The sequence below is a fragment of the Folsomia candida genome, unplaced genomic scaffold (assembly GCF_002217175.1).
Source record: "Folsomia candida strain VU population unplaced genomic scaffold, ASM221717v1 Fcan01_Sc014, whole genome shotgun sequence".
NCBI classification, from domain to species: Eukaryota; Metazoa; Arthropoda; class Collembola; order Entomobryomorpha; family Isotomidae; genus Folsomia; species Folsomia candida.
Window position 1 is genome coordinate 476,163 of NW_019091206.1, and position 23,502 is coordinate 499,664.

At 36.3% G+C, this 23,502-nt stretch overlaps 2 protein-coding genes and 2 long non-coding RNA genes across 4 annotated transcripts; 1 reads left to right on the forward strand and 3 right to left on the reverse strand.

The window, feature by feature from the left end:
* Positions 1–2,753: 2,753 nt before the first annotated feature.
* LOC118437580 lies at positions 2,754–3,796 on the reverse strand. Its single transcript, XR_004836192.1, has 3 exons — positions 3,359–3,796; positions 3,135–3,250; positions 2,754–3,032 (listed from the first exon to the last, which is right to left on the reverse strand). It is a non-coding gene; the product is annotated as an uncharacterized LOC118437580 (long non-coding RNA).
* A 7,305-nt stretch (positions 3,797–11,101) lies between these two features.
* LOC118437583 lies at positions 11,102–12,670 on the forward strand. Its single transcript, XR_004836194.1, has 2 exons — positions 11,102–11,219; positions 11,569–12,670. It is a non-coding gene; the product is annotated as an uncharacterized LOC118437583 (long non-coding RNA).
* On the reverse strand, positions 12,380–14,588 carry LOC110856042. Its single transcript, XM_022104484.2, has 3 exons — positions 14,319–14,588; positions 13,903–14,196; positions 12,380–13,315 (listed from the first exon to the last, which is right to left on the reverse strand). The coding sequence occupies exons 1-3, from the start codon at positions 14,464–14,466 to the stop codon at positions 12,528–12,530; spliced, it is 1,230 nt and encodes a 409-aa protein (XP_021960176.2). The 5' UTR covers positions 14,467–14,588; the 3' UTR covers positions 12,380–12,527.
* Positions 14,589–16,014: 1,426 nt separating this feature from the next.
* Positions 16,015–17,073, reverse strand: LOC110856043. The gene is made up of 3 exons (XM_022104486.2): positions 16,796–17,073; positions 16,475–16,596; positions 16,015–16,280 (listed from the first exon to the last, which is right to left on the reverse strand). Exons 1-3 carry the CDS (start codon positions 16,854–16,856, stop codon positions 16,089–16,091), a joined length of 375 nt encoding a protein of 124 aa, XP_021960178.1. The 5' UTR covers positions 16,857–17,073; the 3' UTR covers positions 16,015–16,088.
* Between the last annotated feature and the right edge of the window lie 6,429 nt (positions 17,074–23,502).

The window sequence follows — 23,502 nt, forward strand, 5'->3', positions numbered from 1 at the left end:
TACTCCTCATGGGCTTTGGTGCTTGGAACCGTTTTTGACGAGGCTGGCTCAATTCCCGAGAATATAGAGAAGAAGCCATTTCATCGACTCGTGTTCGGATCTTGGGCGTTGATGGCGATATTCCTTACGAATTGTTACACCGGGGTCATAACCACCGAATTGAACGCCCCACTGCCAGGTGTTCAACCGGAGACGTGGTGGGATTTGATTTGCGGGGATAGAACGCTACATGCGGCAGATCTGCCCAAATGGCTGACATCCCAGCATATTTATTGGTATTGGAATGAAATTATGGAAGGAGTTAGATTAGTTGTAAAGGATGAAACTTACCAACCCCTGCTAAAAAATCCTTACCAAGTTGAAGACTGTTTTCGATTACTATCCCCACCAGGTCAGGGTCGACCATTTTATTTTAATGAATCTGGCATACTAGTCCCAACCACGTATTTTTTCAGTACTTGTATTCCCTTTACTTCTCTGTCAAACGAGTTTTTGTTCGCAACCCGTATTTCGAACAGCCCAACGACTTTCTCACCCCGAACCTTAAAGCATTTCCAGATCTATTCCTTTTACGACCACTTCATTCACATCAGAATCCATCCAAATTATCTATTTTTAATAAAACACTCACAGAATCGGAAATACGATTGCAAATGAATCGCTCAAACGAACGAGAATTGGTTGCCTGTGGCAAGTCCGTCTTCATTTCCGACTCTGACCATATTTCCAGAGAGTTCAACTTCATCCTAAAGCATTATTCTAGGAAGCAGATAAAGTTTAAAAAGGGGAATCTCCTACAACCAGAATGGGTAGGCTGGGATTTTCGTAAAACAGGAACAAGTAAAATTCCACATCAATTTCAGCACATGATAGACACGGGAATTTGGAATCGTCTGGAAGTTGAAATTGAAATAAAGAGATATAACAGAGAGCGCAAACCTGTTGATCCTGATAAAGAGTTTAAATCATTTGAAACTGATATTTCTCAAACAATGGACTCTGGTTTGATGACCTTGTACATTTTGTGCGCAGGTGTCGTGACTGCGGCCTCAATCTCCATTTCGGTTGAGTGCAGACACTTCATTCTTCTGTTTCTCCAATTCCTTCGCCATTTCGTGGTACGAAAGGCCAAAAAGGCATGGTTCTACATAGTTACTGAAGGCATTCAGGAAAAATTCAGTTTAAAATGTGCATAATAAAATAATTCTTGTTTTTTATTATTTCTGTTAAACAAGTTACACACAAGTTTGCATTAATCAAGCCATGTGACAATTTTTAGTGTTGGATGGCAATTATTGGATACTGTTAAAAATAAATAAAATAAATATTTTTCATTTAGAGATATTTTATCGGAATATTGGTCAAGTATTCTCTGCCGCATGTACATAATGGATAATAAAATAATCTCCAATGATTGGCAAAATTTTTAATTTTTTTTGCCCCGATCTAAAAAGTTGGCGTCATCTTCCAAAAACCCCCACTCACCCCCCCCCCTTGGTCAACAATCGTCAAAATTGGCCCGACATCCCCACCCCAAATATGCTGACGTAATATATGGGCAAGCCCTTATTATTATTTTATTTTATATACGTATGTATTCATGGAACAGCCTTTAAAAGTGGAGAGAAAGGATGCAATTCCTTAGCTGGGGTGCGCATCCGGGGTTTTATGGTTTAGCCCACAAATCAGCCCGTTTCCATGGTGGTTACAAGTGGGACTAAACAGTTAGAACCCACTTCCGGCTTTTCTTTTTATTTGTATGGGAATAATGCATGACGAATGACGCTCCTAAGGAAATGTCAAAATATTTTAATAGGAAATGCTACATGCCTGAAGAACATTAATATATTGTGGGGACATACTTTTGTAAATAAATAATTTTATTGTTACGCAATTATCGCATATTAAAAATTGTCATTGCTCAGGTCTATGAAATAATGTAATTCATCCTTATCACTGCACGTGGTCTGTGGCGAGTCATATCTCGAACAATTCCGGAACACGATACAGATCGGCAGGTGCAGTTTTATGCAAACTTGCATAAATTTTAAGGAAGTGCTTTACAATAATTTCATATCGTTATTTAAACGTAATCATTTTAATGTTTTTATTTTATTTAAGAACTATTTAAGAACCCTTGTGCCATTGGATATGCAAATATTTTAATAAGTCCAGTTTTTGTAAGGGGTGTAAAATTGCAATACCCGATACACAATAGTGATTATGTCGGCCTTGGAAATCCATTATTTTCGAAAATGCGGAACGCCGGACAGGACCGTAACTGATGGTCAGTTGTCTTCTCAAGTCTAGAAGTATATAATTTAAGGTTTTTACAAGCTCAAATTTAGTAACACATGATCAGCTCACCTATTATTAGCGGTATTTGAGAACATACACTTGATGGAATGACTACCACCAGTTTTCATTAAAAAATTACATACAAAAATTAATGGCCAAACATATTTATGTAGAGTAGCTGAATTTCCTGCACTGTTAAAATGATGAGTTCCATTTTATTTTTTTTACAATCACGGACCAAAAATAATTAGTCTTGAGTACGTTTAGCGGCACGAGGTGGTTTATCTGTTTGAAAATGTAAGGGTTTCTAAAATTGGGTGTAAAATTGGGTTTTTTGTAGCGTTGTAACCTTAAAATGTTATGAAAGATCCCAGAATATTTTCAAATTTAAGTAAGTCTTTGAGCGTAAAAAATTGACATGAAGATGCAAATAAAAAGTAAATCGAGGCCTTAATAGATAAATATTTGTCCCTTGTCAATTCTATTTTCATCATTAATTCATAAAATCAAAAATGTAAACAAAACGTAATCTGTCAACAGATGGGTTAAGTATGTACATATCTGCCACTGATTAGTATTCGCGACACGTGCTTTTTCAGCTGGATGAACGCAACATTTCAGTCCAGCTGAGCATATCCCCCCTAAGCCAGGAATCCCAGGTAAAAAGTCGCAATTTGTAGCACAAATCGTTACAGGCAAATCAACCCCGAGAAGTTTGCATGGTTGGCCTTCACCTACAAAATATTAGCAAATTAAGACAAATATTTATAATTTTCTGAGGCCGATTAGTTGATGACATTTTTTGAAATATTTGATTTAATTGGAGGAAAACAAACCTTGTGATACAGCAGTTCGACAGTAGAGGGCAAATACCAGAACACCCAGAATTACAACAAATGGATATTTTTGAATTGCACATTCAGCCATTGTTTAGGACTTTAAAAAGTACTTCCTGAAAACGTAAAGTAATATCTCTACTTAGGACTCGTTAGTCTTAAGGTGAAAAATTTTCTGAAATTTTCTCAATTAAAAAAATGGTTAGGAATAAGTATGTGGTTACCTTAGTTTTGAACTTGTTGAAAAATATGTAGAAAAAAATCTAGTCGTGTTGAAATTTTATTTGACTTCCTCTCACTTTGAATGGTAAAACATAAACTGGGTTTTTTTTAAGATCAAAGTCAACCTCGAGAGGAATGCGGAACACAAGGGTCTTTTTTATTAATAGAAGAAATCCTTAATATTCTCGAATACTTTGACCCTGATATTTTCTGTTTCTCAAAATCTACGCGACCCCGCTGTGACAAGGGACATTTAGGGCTTGAAAGGGTTAAGGTTAACGTACAAAGAGTTCAAATTATAATTTTACACACGTTAAACTATCGTATGCATTACACATTAGAATATGTGTGTGAAGGTGTAAAATTATGGGATTGTCGAGTTATGCAGATATTTTTGTCTAGTCGTGTCCACAGAGCAACCGATCGGCTTTTGTAATATGTTCGAGTTATTTATACACTCTTAAAAAAAATCAATAACCGTTGGTATTGATACGTGACTCTACCGCGCGGTATTGATCCGGTATTGAATTAATACTACGTGGTAAAAAATCTAATACAAATTAGTATTAAAATTATTACCATGAGGTATAATTTCAATACCGGTTCTATACCAACATGGTATAACCGTTTAATACCAAGGCGGTAGAGTCACGTATCAATACCGTTAGGTTTTTTTCAATACCACGTTTCTAAGAGTGTAGGAAGGGTTCACCTTTACAGTTTTATAGGAATAGATTGAGTACACGAAATGCATGTACACCAACTCCACTTACTTTATACATAAGAAGTAGAGAATTACGTGTGTGGAGAACTTCATGTTCAGTACAGACTTCTCACCAGGCTTACAAGTGGTATATATCACTTACTAGGGACCCTACCGAGGTGCCGGTCGAGTCCAGGGTTCCCACCTATACCAAAATATGCACAAGACATGACCTTTTTGGTGAACTGAAGGAATTTCCGTGTAAAACTCACTTTTCGTCAAGTTGTGACGATGTTTGTGACGAGCGGTTGACCATCGAGTGCAATGAGGAGAGGCCGGCGACGCCGGCCAGTAACGCCGGCTAGTAAGAGATGGCGTTGGAAGACTATAAGGCAAATATCTGAAATTTTTTGCAGCACTATATACGGTGAACCTGGATACTTTCTGACCACTCATGGTATCTGTATATACATCAGTAAACATATACATATTGTGAGGAATTGCATCTCAAATCCCTAAAATCTCTCCTCATCCCAATGCCAATGAGATGTGGACTGGTGTCAAATTATTTCTCACCAACCATCCATGCAGAGAGAGAGTCTGAACAACGGAGACATTGTTTTGTCTCATTCTCACCATTTTTACGCTGGATGACTTCTTGCCCTTTGCGTCCGAACTAAGTAGTTATGTATGTAGGTAGGTATACAATTATGCACAGAATCTTAGTCATGTTATGTAGTCATTGCAAATGCGGACTTGGGGATGGATGTTGATTCATCCATCAACAACACGCCTGGTACAATTGTGAACGGTTACTTTCCAGGAATTGGTTGCGTGGATGGGAAATGTTCTGTGGACTGAACCAGTGAAAATATTAGTCTAGATTATGTAAAAGTTAATTAAACTTAATTAAAATTAATTAAAATAAATAGAGCTTATGCATTAGCTTTGAAATGAGCATTTACTGATATACATATGTATGCATTGAAACTTAGAATATGATTTTCTTAGGTGTTGAAGAAAAAGCCTCATGTGTTACTGATTTTTGAAAAATTACAAATATACAGAAAATACTAATCATATACATATTTTATGACTTATGTATTAACAAATGTAATTCCTACGAATTGTGAAAAATATGTATGTACTAAATATATTAAGGATATAAGATCCCAGGGTATTCGTGATTTATACAAGTTAATAAACGACTAAGTCTAAGTTAGACACAACAATGAAGAATATTTGTATTGTTTTTTTTTTCATTTTGATACAAACGATTAATCGTACTCATTATGATATTGGTATCCAATTACTTTAACAACTTAATATGATCCAATTTACACTTGTCATTTTTGGTAAGAATATCCTACTCATCACTTCGTAGATTAACATACTTTGGATTAGTTTTCAATATATTCCCCTAAGTTATCAGATCCTTTTTGAAAACTCGAGTAATAATTATGTAAGGAAATATCCATCATACCCTCTCAAAATTTATTTTGTACTTTCCCTACCATCAGAAATATCAGTATTATCCAAGCATCCATAACAGTACACATTTTACTAGCCAATTCCATCGTAAAGTTTACAACAATCTTTCCCCAATGTGTTAGCGTTTTCCAATTTTCCGCCGCAAATACAACCACCCCAAATGCCGTGACAACTCCAGACATGGAGAATGCTGGCAAGATAAGATCAAGAGAAACTACACTCTCCTCATGAAACGTGACGGGTTGTCTCACTTTCCCAAATAAATCTTGCACACCCTCAAAATATTTATCTCGTTCCATTAGAATTTTTCTTATCCTTAAAAATCGAGGTAATTGATTCAGATTTATCCACATCTGAGTCAATCCCGACTCACTCAATTGTCTCAATCCCTTTGCGAGATACGGAGTGAATAAATTCTTATCGCTAGTCCAGAAATAAATTACACGAAATGGTGACTCGCCACTACTCTGGACTACGTGACGATTTCCCATGTACTTAACATACTTTCCGTAGTATTCACATAGATCTCTAAAAATAAATACAACGAATTGTGGAATCACTGAGTGATTATGTGTTACATTTCCATGCACAATTTTCATGTACATTTCCAACGTTGAGGGATCATTGACTGACGACACCCTTGCGCCCAGCTTGGCTAAGAACTTGAGAAATTTAGGAGTCTGTCCAACACTTGAATTTAGTTCGGGAATAACTATATCTTGAAGATAAGTGTATTTAGAGCCGTTTCGTACAGCATAATTATCCACAGCCACCATAGGAATATCCAAGTCTGCCAGTTCCTCAACTTCTCGTGGAGCCTGGGGCGGATAGAGGACAGCAAGGCATGAATATATCGAACCCTGATAATAATTAACCATTAAAAAGAGATTCCCAAAGAACCATAACGTCATCAGGATAATGGCCACGTTCCCTTTACGATACGTCCTTCCCGAGCTATCGCCAACCTGGCCGAGAAATATAAATGTTACCGTGATTACTTTCTCTGCTATTAAAGTAGAAAAGTAAATCCAAGCTTTAAGAATTTCTCCCTTAGATATGGTCCAAGCTCCTCCATCAGATTCAAGTAATGTTAAGAAACCCGCAACTGAGGCAACGCTGAGCAAAAGGAAACACCAAGTCTTCCATTCGAACGGCGACACGAAGGTGGCTAATCCATTTTCAGGAGATGGTGGATTGGTCAAAGTGACGAAACTAATTGTCCGCAAGTCAACTTGATAAAGGACATATCCAAACTTTGAAGTAAAGTTAGACTTTTCCGATAAGGCTAGCCCAAAACTTTTTTTGCCATAAAGTCTCACACCTAACTTGTATTCAACCAAGGTCAAATTATACTTGGTCGCAATTGTGAATACGGGACAAAAGCCAAAATCTGTTAGGTTTGCAATTAAATTAAGTTTGTCCAGTAGTGGGTAACAATTGTTTCCTATTTTCTGAAACATAAAAGAAACATATTTTTGTAAGTTCATGTTCCGAGCGGTCCAACTTGTACGGATCTCTGATAAGGAGAATGGCGTCAAATGGAATGTTATCCCCTCACATGTCAAACAAGGAACAAATAAGACTTTTGGGATAGAGTCCAAGAACAAGACTATCTTCAGGGTGCCCACAAATTTCTCATGCCAACGGAGACACACTAAGTCTTTTCTCCCTTGTGTATAACCAAACAAGAATTCTTGCTGAAAAGCCAAGTTTGTCAACCAGATTAAGAATTTGCATTTTTCTTCCTTTTCAGATGTCGTAACTAAATTGACGAACATGACTTTTGTCCGTGTAGATTTCTCAGTGTTCCGATACCCATGCTGGGTCTTTAATTTGTTAACGTATTGGGTGGCATCCATTTCAAAAAATTCTGATTGATTCATGCCAAAATGGCGTACCGGGGCGTAGGCATTATCAATCCTTATAGCCTGGAAATATGGATGATGTTTGTCGGATAACTTGTCATTGCTAGAAGTGAACGCTAAGGTGAGATCGGCATCGAGGAATAAGTCATTCCAAACTGTACTTGTATTGTAACCCGTCCAAGCGGAGATTGTGGCGAGTACGAAAACCCAGGATGATGGCGACATTATATGTATGTCCTGGTTTAGAAGTAGACAGAAATCTCAGATTTTCCTATAGTTAGGTTACATCTGTTTAAAAATGGGGAAACAAACATCAAAAAATTTCCGAAAACTGAAATTTCGATTGTTGAAGTTTATGTATGTAAATATGTATAACCCATCCTTTGTGGATGATTCGGAATTCCTGGTTGTTGCCACAGGGTAAGGAGACGGATGAGGTACACTTGAAGAAAATAAATATCCAGGCAAAGTTTGGGTTATTTTCGATACAGACTTCTCCGGTGAGTAGATATAGGACTGCAAATTGGGACAGCGATATCTGTACGTAATGGTTGGTGTAATTAGTTTGAAGCCAGAAATGATTATCGGATAATTTGTTTAATTCTAGAAGTTCGTTTTTAGAAACATCAGTAACCAGAGGAAAATGTACATTAAACACATATTTTCGCTCGTCTGAATATGTTGTCACAAAATCATAGTACGGATACTTCACCCCCCGGTGATATCTCCAGAATTCAAGGATATTCACGAAGTTATTTCCTAACTTAAAGGCATCGTTAAGTAAGAGATAGATGTTTTCACAAACCCAGCCTCGATTTTTAAAAATGTGAAGTGGACGTGGTTCGTGGTTGATAGATATACGTTCAAATTCAACGTCTACATCTTCTGAAGAAATATCATTGTCGTAAATAGGGGGCTTTGTTAAAGTTATGGGGATACTAGCAACACCATGCAAATTTTCGGATCCTAAGGTATGGAAAACTAGATGTTTTCAGCCATCCGTGTGAGTTGGAGGGACTAGGATTTAGTTTAGGAGTTTAGGGGAGAAATGGATAATATTCCAGATAATGTGACAGCGGCATTGCGAAGAATACGGTAGACTAAAATTAGGCTTTTTGTCAGTCGGGCCAACATCTTTTGTTACTATTGGCTGCGAATAGTTAAAAGATAAAAAGGACAAAAAAAACGAATTGCCTAACTAGACATTTTTCCTTATTTAGGCTCTTTACTTTTCGAGTACGAAGTACGGACGAATGAACGTTGAAAACATTCCAGTGTCGTAAGACGTACCCTTGTACAATATTATCGGATAAATTTCGTCCATTATGCTTCCTCGGATAAAATATGCCATGCTCCACAAATGGTCTTGCCAAAGAAAAGTAGCAAGTCCTTGTGATAAATTAGAAACTATACAATTAATTGGATTTCTCTAAAATTGTATTTGTTATGTGGATTCATTATCGTGAAATGAGTAGCTTTAGAACTATGTAGAATTGGCACAACAGATACATGTTTTTTGCGCCAAGTACCAAGAACTGTGGATCAATAGAACTCATTTATTCAAATATCCAATCCAGATGGACCCTGTTATTTTCCGAATTTTGATTACGGAAAACGTATCATTAATTTGGAACTTGGTAGGAATGCGATAGAGTAGAGCATATGTAGACACCATACAGTATTAGAAAAAAATAATAGGTTCGGTGTGTATCATGACATGATTACTATTCATGTAATAAGAATTCTTTATACTAAAATTTTACAAGTACTTAATTCAAAACTTTCAGATTAGATTCGTAGAGTTGCTCTCTAGTTGAAATTGAAGACAAATTTTACTGATTATTACAAATTACATCAGCATCCACATTAATTAAATTGACGGTCAAGCGGTTCCCGTTTTGAACCGTACCAACCAACCTCTGACCACCTCATGGATCAAGAGGTATAGTGGGATGAGATGTTTTACGCGGTTTTTAAACATCTGATCGAAAGGCTTGCACTTTATGGCTGAGAACACAACTCTGTATGATACAATCACATTAAAAAATACAAATCGGGTTCAAACTCGGGTTCAAACCCGTGTCTGCAAGATCGAACCCGGACCCGAACCCGATCCCGAACCCATCGAATCGGGTTAAACTTTTTGAACCCGAACCCGAACCTGTAACCTGGGTTCAAACCCGAACCCGTGCCGAGCACTGCGATCGAAAAAAATTCAAAATTCAAAAAAACTTCTTCCATAGATAAAATTCAGAAGTTGAAAGTTTGAAAGGTTAAATTTTTGAATTTTGCAAGAAATTTTTTTGAATTTTGAAATTGTTTTTGAAATTATTGAAAATTTTTGAAATTCTGTAAAAACTTGTTAGAGTAGGTCCAAATCATATGTTCAGAAAATCGTTTCCATATTCAGCGAGAGGGAGAGAAAAAAACTCATTTTGGTGCATCATCACCATCGCGAGACAGTGTCGCAGTGGTCGCCTCACGTTGCCTCTCTCTCTCTCGCATTTCACCAACCAACATCTCATTTTTTAATTTGTTTGAATTAATTAATTTGTTTAATTAATTAATTTGTTTGAATTAATTAATTTGTTTAATTAATTAATTTGCTTAATTAATTAATTTGCTTAATTAATTTGAATTGATAAGCACCTTGTTAACCCCCGCAGCGATAATTTTTGAGCGCAAGTCATCATTACTAATTAAAATAAGGGTAGGTTTCAAATTTTTTATGATTTGGATAAGTCGAATTAGCTTATCTGAAGAATTGATAAGCACCTTGATAAGCCCCCCAGCGCTAATTTTCGAGCGGAAATTATCATTATCAATTAATATAACAATAGGTTGTAAAATCTGAGAAAGTTGAGCAAATTTGAATTTGCAATTATACGTCTTATTAAAGGCCATATTTTATTACGGCACTTGCGGTATTAAGACACTCCCCCTGAAACTTTGAATCCAAAAAACTCATGGTTGCGGTGAATTTCAGTCGGGCAACAAAAGGTGAAAATGTAGCCCATTAAAGGGAGAAAAATCTGGCATCAGGTTGTCAGACTGAAAATCACCGCAACCATGAGTTTTTTAATGATTTCTGAACCCCATGTACAAATGAACATCCCCACATACATATTCTACGGCCACTGTTAATGATGTTAAAGGAGCACAACTGGACCTTCCTAGCCTCGCATACACTGTGTCCCAAATGTATCTGCGCTCGACAGGATATCCGTCTTGTGATAATGTTTGCATCCTAACTCGTGTGTTCACGAGACTGCATGACATTTGAGGCCATTGGGTCAAGAAATGTTTAAGAATAAAAATAAACACAAAAGATATAAGGGAAAAAGTGGATGAAAACCGCGCGCGCGAGTGATGCGCAGATACTTTTGGGACACAGTGTAGATTATTCCACTCGAGTGGTATTAATTGGAGAACGTGTTTTGTTGGACTCGGTTGGATGGTTCATCTTATCAAGAAGTAAATTAATATAATTATCAAATTAATTATCCAGAATGAAATACATGACACGGTATTATGATTGACGGAGAAATTTTATTGTTCATTTTACTCCCGAAAGATAAAAAAACCTGATTGGTCGATTTGATTGACGTTTAATTATTCGTGAGCAAACAGATGCATTTATCTGATTGTATTTTAACGCATTTATATTTTGATTCAGTCCAGTCAGACATAACGAACACGACCGGTAACAATTTCGTGTACATTTCCAAGAGATGAAGCTAATCTGGATTTTATCAACCTTCCTGGCAACCACGTCCTGTGGTGTGGTGGATTATACACGATGTGGTAGAAAAAAATATAGAAAAATATTTAGGGAACTCACGTCACAGTTTGTAACCTTAGTAAATAAATGTGTATGGTTTGAAAACTCAAAAATATTTAGAAAGAAAATATTTAGGCGGACACACTTTTTAGGAGCTGTCACATTTCGAAAGCATGTTTTTGGTGTTTTTGGCTACAAATTTGACTACAAAGTTAATTCACGTCAACGGGTTATACGATATGTAGGTTACAAACTTGACGTGAGTTCCCCCATTGCATTTAGCAGAATATTTTGGATAATTAATACCCGTAATTATTTTGATATGATAATTACTTGTAAATAATGAGCGGTAAATTTTTAAAATAAATCCAGGTGGATCTGGAACTATTTGGCAGCTGCGGGTAACGGATTGTGAGGGTCCACTCTGTTACATGAAGGCTGGGACGTCATATCCCATTCAATGGATATGACTCCCAATATCCCGATACCTTCCCTGCGCCTCAAAGTACGCGCAATTTACCTGGGTCACCAAGTGACCATTATTGACGCCGTTCTCGACAATTCGTCCATCCAGCCCGGGACGACGTACACGATCCAGTACACCCTCACGCCGTACGAGGTCGTGTGTGAGAACACGATGCGGGTTAGTGCCGAGTTATCGAATACAGCAAGCGGCGTTGTCGAGGTGTGCGTCGCATTTCAAGTGCATGTGTCTTGTGACGAGGAGGAGGAGGCAGGCATGCCGTTGGTTATTAAATAATGTCTCGTGTTGATCATACCTGTCCAATTTTTTCCTTCATTCATAATTTATTCATTCTATGAATAATTCATTCGTTCATTCATTTGTCCCATGTACTTAAGATGCAGCAAAAAAATGAATGAATAAAAAACACTCATTCATATTGAAATCTTGAACTATTCATTCATTAAATGAATTATTCACTCATTCATTTTTCATTTCTTAGTAATTAAATGAACGTTAACAGCGATGTTATTGATGAAGAAATCAATACAATAACTAACTAACTAATAAATCAATACAATACAATAGTAAGTATGATGACGTGAAAGTTGACAAAGTTTGGGGCTCTCAGGATTTTCAATTTTGTTAGATTTGTAAATTTTGTTAATAAATCGATCATTGGAGGATAGCAAAATAAATATTTTAGTTAAGAAATAAAAATATTGTCACACTTTGCAAAATTTATTTTTTTTAGGATTCCAAAATTTTAGTAGAACACTCTCATAAACCAATTAAATACTTGATTTTGAATATTTTCAACAATTGGCTATGTACATTATCAAAATTAATACATATGTATTCGTCCACCTCATGGATTCCCATTTTCTGCCCCTCGAACTGTCCCATTCCTCCTGTGACTCATCATATTAATCCAATTCGTTCTGTATATTTTCCTCCAAGTGTAAAGAAAATTATTTCCCGACATTTTCCAAATTACCACGCCCCCAACAATAATAAGAATGGAAATTATAATCAAAAGAAAAATTATCCAGAATGCACAATCATTTTCACTTTTCCTAATATTTTCGCAAGATTTAATCCCTCCAAAACCCTTATTAAAACCCAACCCACCCAAAAATTTCTCCGATCCTATAACCTCGCCCATAAACTTGGTGCAAGTGCTATCATCATATAAACGGATGCACCCTCCACGATCCACAATAATTGAGCCAGGGTTACTCCACCCGGGCGGAAATGGGGTGCATAATTTACCCGGGTTTAAATTTAAACTGGTAAGTCGATCCCCGCCAAAGTTCTTGTACTTGAACAAACTAATTTGTTCGCTCTCTTCAAATTCTTTCGGCGGTAGGACATCTTTTATGGTTAAATTGCAACTTCGGTCGCAAAAAGAAAGCCCTTGAGATTTAAATCGATCCGCCCAAAATATCAATTTTTGAGGGTCCGAGTGTTTCCCGCCAGTTAAGTAGGTTGATAGTCCTGTACAATTGGAAAATTGGTGAAGTGTGAGACAAGCCGAGGAGTAGATTTGTACTCGGAAAGGGTCATCTGTCGGCCATTCGGCAAGAAATGGCCCCGCGTTGAAACAAATGTTAGGGCGAAGGTTAATATTTGCAACTGGAGTTTTGGCCGATCTACCTGAAAAGAAAAAATTAATAAATAGATTATTGATAATACGACAAGATTTTAATACCAGGAGGAATTAAATTTTAGGATTATTTTGACGTATTTTTTTTTGCATAGTTAAATCGTAAATTTACCATTTCACGACAAATTATTATAATCCAATGTTATACTATGTAAACAACATTTATATATATAGATGGTAAATGAATGATGAAATCATACCTGTTCACTTTCATTCGAAAGAGCGATTATGATAATAGTGAATAAAAATGATATTGGTTTTATCTGAATGATCATGAATGAAAAGGTCACTCATTTTTTAACTAATAGTGAATGAAAATTATCATATTACACATACATACATGGGGCATGTGCAGAATAATGTGGAATGATATAAAATGAAATGCACGTGATAGAAATTGAATGAAAATGTGTGACAATCAATATTCAGAAATCAAAATGATATGACTTTGAATGAATTTTTTTTTTGAATATGTGTAGATCAAATATGGGTATGTAAATATATGCAATATTTTTGTCCATATATTTAAATTTTGGATAAAAAAAACACACCTATGTATGTAAAGTATAATTCATACCATAAAATTTGACATTCATCATCCCGGTCTTCATGTCCCCCTCGTATTCGACCCTGTCTGGATGACAATCCTCAAAACACGACCCAACCGACCGGACATTATTGGAAAAACCGTAATTCGTCAAAGAGCCATGACCCTCTGATCCTGGCCGCACAAGTAAATATTCCCCCGTACAATGTGTCCTTTTGTAAAGCTGGAAGCAATTGTCGTTCGTATTGACGCTACTGAAATTCGAGTCAATATCTACATCCAGACTTTCCAAGCAGCCTGAGACAGTCAAATTTTTCGAAATTCCTGCCAATGTTAATACAATATCTTAAATTCAAAAATTATTTTATTAATTTCAAAATTTTAATTTTAATTGATAAAATTTATAAAAAAATTCAAATTATATTGTACCACGTAAAAAAACCTACCTTCATTTCCTTCCTCAGTATAAACCGTGATTACAGATTGGCACAACGTGCCTGGCAAGATATGAAGTAACAAGAGGAAAATATGTTGCAATTTTGGGGCCATTTTACACCGAAAATTTATATGTATGCGGAATAAATTTTCCCCCATTTTACTTAGAATTCTGCTACTGCTAGTTTAGTATAAATGTTTTGCAAGAAGAAGTTTGCACATAGATTATACACATCTAATAATTCCAGGAAAATATTTGTTAAATCAATTACACGTGATGAATGGATGCTGACTGGGGGTTATTTTTTGTGATCACAAAGAGTTCACAAAAAGTAGATCCCATCCATGTTATTGAGCCTTCTACAACATGTCGTATACAGTGTGCATTAAATATAAGAAAATTTATACTTGATTCCACGAAATTAAATATCTATTCTATCCACGACTTGTTCTTGGAAGGACGGCAGGTTTGCGTGCGTAGTAAATAATTTTTTGCATCATGTACGTAAAATAAAATAAAAGTTGGACAAAGACTTAATATTTATCATTGTTAACAAATAAGTTATGCTAAATAGGAGCTGATGGTAAAGTATGTACGCATGGTAAATGATATCTGTATGTATTTATTTATGTTGGATGAAAGAGAATCAATCAATGTCATGTTTTTTTTGTCTGCCAGCTTTCTCAAAAATATGTATGACAAGTTGTATTTTCCTTTAACTGTTGGCTATTATGGGCTTGACTAGAAGTTAAAAGTTTCAAAGCAATATAGTACAAAAATATGTGTTATAACTACATATGTACATATGCGAGCATTAAGAAAAATAAGGGTGATGATTGTAAACACTTATCTTTCTTGTTTTACAAAACGATATAAAAAACGGTCATCTATAAAATATATTTCTTTCAGTTATTGAGAATTTAATATGGTAAAAGAGTTAATTATATTAAATTGTTAATTTCGATATATGTATCTGTAATGAAAAAATGAGTGACATGTGCATTTGTGTCAAATTACAAATTGAGACAAAATTTTGTAAATTTAGACAAATCTACTAATTTGAGTTGTATATTTTTTAAACTTTCATAAGGATAGTGAATGTTTCGCAATTTAAAAAAATTATATAATTGATATAAATATGTAGTTATTTTCAATACAGAGCAAGGGCCGGCCCTGTTGCAATTTTTAAATATTTAAACCGATTTATTTTAATGCATACATCAAACCTAGTGTGATTAATTAATTCGTTAGACTATGTACATCAACACATATGTTACTGTGTGTCTGCTGACATTTTAGGTTGCTGATTCTAAGTCGAATAAAAGTTTCATGGGTTTTATTGTGCTTGCACGAATTAATTACATGGGAAGCAGAGTGGCCACTCACACTCACGGTAAAAAATTCACATTAAGAATACCACCGTTAACCGTATTTTGTCCTTCTAACCTATACCAAGTTATTGATCCAAAGCTTAATAATTTTACCGGGGTAAGGGGTAATTTTATCAAGTAGGTTTCATAGACCCATCTGTTGATTTTTATAAAATATTTCGCTTGAGTTTCTTGCATTCCGGGGATGAAAATGTATGTACAAAGAAGCAAATAGCAGATAGATACATGTAGAAATATTAACTTTAATAATTACATATGGGAAATTCCATGCTACCTTAAAAATAGCGTAAGTAAATTTTTTGTAAGTTAACGAGCTTTAAATTTTGTTGATTTTATTATGTAATTTATTCCGTTTGCCCAAAACATGGAAATTTTTTAGAGGGGAAAATTTAGCCTTGAGATGATTGAAATTGGCAGTATCCATGTCCATCCTTGTCCGAGCATGAATAATGATTGTCAATGAGTGCTATACAATTTTCGGCATATTTAGCCGGCGATGTTGCATCTGGTGGATTTGGGCACTCGTAAATTACATCCAAGTGGCATTCCTCACCATCGTATTCCGTGGGCATGGCTACTTCCTATAAATAAACAATTTTATATTGGGTTAATTCTACTTGTAGCGTACATATTCTCTAAATCTCCCCCGCCAGGTGATTAGATGTCCCGATTTTATGTACACAATTTTCAATACATGATCCACCAAAAGCAATCTTGAGGTGTCTGATGAAACTATTTGAAGATGAGTAATAGGGCAGAAATTGCTGAAACTCACCCTTCGTTTCCTGACGGGAGGAGTGCCTTGCAATCTGTTGATTTCTGATCCACACTGTCTGCCACTTAATACATCGTCATCCTTTTTACACACGCACTTTGCTCCTGGACTGGCTTGGGAGGCTGTAAGTTTAGGATATAATACATATTTACATATTTAAATTGTCTGTAATTCGTCTGGAAGGCAATTCCTTTGTGGACGGATAAGATCATAAAAGATCTGGACATCAAAATTTAAGGTAAATTGAATTTAGCTATATTTTCTCCAAAATTTATACATATCGCAATTTTGTAATTAAATGCGGAAATTGGTGTATTTTACCAGAAATCAGCACCACAAGAAAAAGTAACATCTTCATCTCGGGACGAATTGATGTCTTCATGGAGCTCTTCTACTCACATATGTACATATACCAAATGAATTTTTTGAATGCGTATAAAATGCAGGATATTACTTTGGTTTTTGTCAAACTGGTTTGAACAATGGATCATTGTTTTAAACAAATGTTTTATAACAGGAAATAAGGCATTTCGTCATACGTGCAAAATTATACGATCGAAGTAGAATTGGTATTTCCGTCATGGGGCAAAGTAATGAAAGTGGAGAGTTGCTTCGTCGAGAAATATGTATAATTACCTAAAAGGTACTTTTGTTGTCAAAATTTATAATGTTGAAGATGTCCAAATTGAAAAATTATATCAGTCTACCCCGTTCTTGATCAGATTATGCGCATCATTTCAATTTCATGTAAGAAATTCTTGGGCTAAATGGAATAAATGTCTTGAATTATTAAAATTTGCGATTTCCTGTTTACTATCATACCTTCTATAAAATAAGTGGATATTGGAGCTATTATTATTTTATGCACTGCTATTGTACACCCTAACCAACGTTATACGATGTACATAGCTCTATTTATGACGTAGTGATTTCATAACCTTGCGGTTTTAATAATTGTACGCGAAAGTCAAATACACCTCTTAATGGTTCTTTAATAAAATTGAGTCCTTTAGGGAACATATGTAGTTTGATTTTGCAAATCATTGTTGTAACCGCTCATACATATGTAACACCATCGTTAACTCAAAACAAAGATATCCCTTGTGTCTCCGGCTTGTACATAATAAATATTTAACATGTTACTTTGGTTGTATTTTATATTTACGTATACGTAAATTTAAGTATACTTAAATTCAACTATCTCCATTTTACCTCTTTTAATATTTCTACAAGGTTCGCGTAAAGTTGTAAGCGTCTCAATTCTTCCACGCTGGCGGTTATGTATCGGGCGGAAAGTTCCTAATTTAGAGTGCACATATTTATGAATTCCATCTTGACGACAAGCTTTATTCGTTATGTTTTCCACGGCGTGGGCTGGTATTAAGGCGTTGAGGACGCCATGAAACTACCCGTAATCATGCAGTAATTGACAACAAACAAAAATTTGACAAGAACGATTCGCCCAAGACCAATTGATCTTATAAAAGTTGACTAATGTTTATTTTAATAGGAGTTGTAAGTTAATATGAAACAGAGGTCGACGCCGCCGATCTCGCGCCGCCGCCGCGCCGTACGCCGGCAGCATCTTAGGCGCCGCCGCCGCCGATAAATCCGTTTTCCTATACCTTTAACATTGGGACGCCGCGCCGCGCCGTATGCCGGCAGCATCTTAGGCGCCGCCGCCGCCGATAAATCCGTTTTCCTATACCTTTAACATTGGGACGCCGCGCCGCCGACGCCGCCGCCGCCGCCGAGAAATCACCCAAAATTGGCGCCGCCGCCGCCGAAAATTGGTCGTCGTCGACCTCTGACATGAAATAAAGACTTAACCTTGCTGCTGGTCAATTTTTCTATACTAACATCTTTACTATTTCTTGCTACGAAACATTGAACAACCATCGGGTTGCCTGTATAATTATTTTGTCTCAGCTAAAATAAGGTTTAGAATTTGCTGAGCGCAAAAACTGCCCATTATCATAGGTGTGGCACGTTCGAAATAATTACTCGCCCCGATGCGGAGGTGAGCAACTTTTCAACCATCGCTTCGACAATCGAATAGTTTTACTTTTCACTAAGGAAAGCTGCCATTTACGTAGGAGTTTAACAGATCCATCGTACGTATCCCCGGCACTTTTGAATTCTGTTAGCAGGCTCATCATTCCAATAATGGTGAGCTGAATTCGCATACTGTACAGGGCAAAGGGAACTCGGCCAAAGTATCGGAGAATAATGTACCATCCTGTGATAAGAATGCTCATCCAGTCACAGATCATTACTGTTGTGACGACGTGTGAAATGCAGTAGTTGAGTAGTTTTGTATATATTTGAAAGCGGCGGTAATGGAGGAAGGCGACTTCTTCAAAGGGGGCGATTTTAGCTCTGCTAAAGATTTTGAGTAGTTGATATCATACACAGATTTGGCGTAATTTTCTTATTTTAGCCAAAATAAAAACTTACTTTGCCACCCAAATCATAAACATTTTTAAGGATAAAGGGAGGTAAAGCATCATCCCTAAATTTGCCAAGGCTCCAACAGCAAACAATTGGTAGGTAAATAAAGTCTCAATCACCCCTGAAATGTGAATGATGAGGAAATCATTTTCCGTAGATGGTGTCCACCTCGTGGTGTTGCAGGGGAGGAAGTTCCAAGAAAGAAAGATAGGTTCGCACGGATTAATCGTGGAAAACTTCCCTGCCGCCAGTGGAAAGGAAACGATACTGCAATACACCCAAATGCTATGGAGCTGCCACATCTTGCCAAAAAATCCTTTAATATAAATGGTATTCATGCCTGTAATTAAAATTATATGATTCTTATTTTCGGTTATGTGCCTTGATCTTTACTTAAAACATATATGCATTGAATTTAGAGCGTGTACTTGGCAAATTATTGAGGATGAGTAGAAAAAATCTTACCTTCATCCTCGAATTCTCTCTCCAGTTTATGAGCCTCATTCATCATCTCAACTATTTCTTTCGACTTCCTCGTCAATTCAAACCTGAACAGCGTAGTGCAAACCATAGGTCCCAACCAACCAATATCGAGTCAGAGCTCAACGTCGCCGATCTGGCGCCGCCGCGCCGCCATACGCCGGTCACTTTTTTCACGCCGCCGCCGCCGGAAAAAAGTGTCGGCGCGCCGCCTCTAAAAAAATTTGCCCGCCGATAAAATTTTTGTTTAACTTTTTAAAATTTTTTAAAATTTTTGCTAAAATTTTTAAAAATTCAAAAAAAAAAAAAAATATTTGAGCTTTAACAATAATTCTAACGCTATAAAAAATTAATTCTAGTAGTCAAACATTTTCTAACGAATTTAAATTGGTTTTTGATCGCGCCGCCGACTTTATATTAGGCGCCGCGGCGCGCCGCCGCCGCCGTGATCTGGCGCAATTGCCGCCGCCGAGTTATACGTCGGCGTTGACCTCTGTATCGAGTAGCTTATGGATCAGCTGATACTCGCGGGATGGACCTCTTTGTAGACCTGCCAACCTCATCGAGAATCCAAGCAGATGATAGAGAGTTCTCGTAATGTACATGAAATACGTCAACTTGGTGATTGCTCGTCTCAGTTTACCCTTAATTTCGACGACCCTATCCTCCTTCCAAGATATTTTGAAAGGAACGACACAAAAGGCGCAAAGGACTTCGAGAGTGAAAAGATTCATCTTGTAAGCCTTTGTATAGAGGGCGTTCTTCAGTCGGGATTGGATTTCACGGTGAATAAAGTTAGTGCAACTTAGCAACTTGTTTTGCAAAAAACTCATTTCAATCGTGGATATTTTCTTAGATTAATAAACTAATCTGGCACCTTTGCTAACATGATAAATTATTTTTAAATGTAACACAATGTAAATCAACACCACGCAGGTTGTAGGAATTTTCGCAACATATATTACGAGTGTTTCTGCGGTGCACTTTAGGGAAACAGTGTAGTATGTATATAGAAATGAGTGGATATCGAGGACAAAGTGAAGTTGGGTTTTACAGATATGCCCATGGAGTCAAGCTGGCAGTAACGTACGCAGTTTCATAGGACAAAAATTGAGTAAGAGAAGGCCATTTAGGAATCGTACTAATACTCGTATATAAGTTTTAGGATAAAAAGAGCATAATTAAATTATTATATTAGTCCAGACATAAAATTAGATAAAAATGTAGAATATGTAGAATAGATTGAAACGGAGACACTGTATAGCGTTCACGTTATCGTAGGTTGATTTTGAACATTGGGACAATTTTAAGAAAAAAATCTATATCTATGTAGGCACTTTCTGCTTACTTCTAGGTAAACCAATGACTTGATGTCGAGAAAGGTTTAGTTATTATATTCTTTTATTTATGCCTACAAAATTAAGTAATGTGTAATCAACTTTTCCCGTCGATAAAAAAAACTGATAGTTAATTATGACTCTCCCTATGCTTCGTATCGTTCATTTTCCTTAAATTTTTGAGAATAAATTATTTAAAGGCAGTTATGACTTGTCAGTTCCAAGGAGGGAATTTACTTCCAAGTATGTATTAACTTCGTGGATTTTAGGTACTTTCGGTATAGGTTTTGTGTTACCAAAAATAGAGTCCGCTTCCGAGGAGACTATGTCTATCGTTAAAATTTTTAAGCTGTATTGTTTAAAGCAGGCAATAAATACGTAAATGTTGTGCATATAAAGTCATAAAAAATTCTAGGGAACCTAAATAATCGTAATACATAAAGGATTATTCATATATTACGCTAATGTTTTAGAAGGGGGGTGTTTTAGGTGTTTGAATATTTCCGCCTCCTGTGGAAGGTGAGCTGTACCTACGTCCAGCACTTGTATTCACATTGGTCACATTAGGAAATTGGCTTCTTATTGGATGAGTGGACTGACAACATGTAATAATCTAAACCTGATTCTGACCTACATATATATTTTGCTACACGTGTTGCATGGATGGTTGGAATTCCGCCGGGTTGGTTTATTCTGGTGGATACGCTGAAATAAAGTATAAAACATTATGTAACTATATTTGTGTAGGAATGAAACAAATTGGTAAATTCCAGATATTGTCAGAAATTGTAACCCAGCCAGGAAATGAACCAACAGTTCTTTAGAATACATGTCGAGTACTCTGACTACAGTGCAACCATGGTAAAAATTTAAAATTAGACGCTTTTTCCATCAGCAGTACATACAAAAAATGGGGTAACGTTGAGATTTTGAGTCATAGAGTCAAACTAATTATATAATTGGATTCAGCTTGAAATTCTGAACATTTTCATGTTCGACTAGAATTTCCTATCGTCAAAAATTTAAAATTAGATCCATCTTTGTATGTATTGTGTATAAAAAAAGTTATCAACCATTGGTGGACATCCAGCTTAACCTGTTGGCGTGGCGTGGCATCCTATGATGCTAGTTAAATTTGGACCGTTAAGACGGCCTGGCATCTATTATTGACAATAAAAATCTTGCCGATCAGGTGGGCCGTCATCATATGACAACAGCGAATTTTTATACGTTCCGCTGGGGTGGCATCTATGATTGACAGAAAAAAACAATGCTAGCCTGGGACTGGCATCCATGAATGCCACTGCCGGTCACTTGAAAGAGTTTGACCTCTATCGAAGTTTTCCCAGCAAATTTTCATGTACCAAGTGGCTGGTATATAAAATTACTCTCAAGGGATGAAAAACTCTTATATGATCGTTATGTTCGTCTGCACGTTGGTCTCTAGTTTTCGTTCTAACTTTCGAACGGATCAACTTTTTTAAATTCTGTTTCCTGATGTCGACATCGAAGTTTTGGCCCGATTTAGGGCTTATGTACCCCTCTGTCTGTCTGTGTGTCCAGGCATGATTTGGCCAAAACGGCTGAACCGATTGACCTGAAATTTTGCACACGTATTACATATGTATCCAAAATTTCGGAAATGGTAATGGTTTCACACGGGTATCTACTAGCTAAGACTCTACTGTTCGGAATAATCGTAGTCGGGTCAGCAAACTAAAATAGAAGCGGTTTCCGACCCTGACTAGGGCTATACGAAGTCTGCACGGTAGATTTTCTCAACTTTTTTCAAAGCTTCAGTCTTTTTCAAAGTTTACAAAATTTACAAAATTTGAAGGTTCTGAAATTTTCAAAATTATAAATTTTTCAAAATTTTTTAAATTTTGAGAAAAAATTGGAATTTCGATAAATTTTGAGAACAACTGAAATTGTGATAAATTTTAACTAAAAATGAAATTTTGATATATTTTGAAAAAAAATGAAATTTCGATAAATTTTTGAGAAAAAATTTGAAACCAAAGTGGTTTTGAAAAGGGATTTTTAAATCAGCAGAGTATTGCAAACAAAAGATATTTTTCAGAAAATATTGAAGTAAAAAAAATTGTTTTCCTGAAATTGGCACATTTGCATGATTAAAATCAGAAAATATTGCTTTAGTATTTATTTCCCTATTCTGAACCCCTCCCACGGGATCGCATTGCAGTGGGAGGTCCATGACCCCAGAGAAGGCTAAGCCCATGGTGCCAGGCCCCCCACTGTAACCAATTGTAACTCCTCGACCGCTACCCACTTGAACTATAAATAATTTATCGCACCACCCCCACGCCAACAGGTTAAGAATAAAGAATAATTAAGATTAGGGAAAGCTACTTGCATATTTTACGTAACAATTTTATGTAGAGTTTCCAATGAAATACTAGCTTAGGCAGATGCAAATCAATCTTTTTATTATGTCCATGCAGTGTTTTCTTACTTCTTTATTTGTAAAGGAAATCCTGAATTTTTCATCATACAATATTCTGAAATCGACTTAATTACTCCGCATTACTTGAAAGCGTTCGTGAGTGAAGTGATAGTTCCTTCCATACTACCATCTCATTGGGAGACAATTTCCATTTATCCTGAGACCACACTGGGTAGCTGTTTCTCCTCGTTGTCGTCTTTTCCCATATATCGTTATACATATTTGTCTTCTTCCTGACCCTTTTTTCCAACTGATTTTCCTAGTAGTCTAGTTCACAATATTTAGGAGTATTAAAA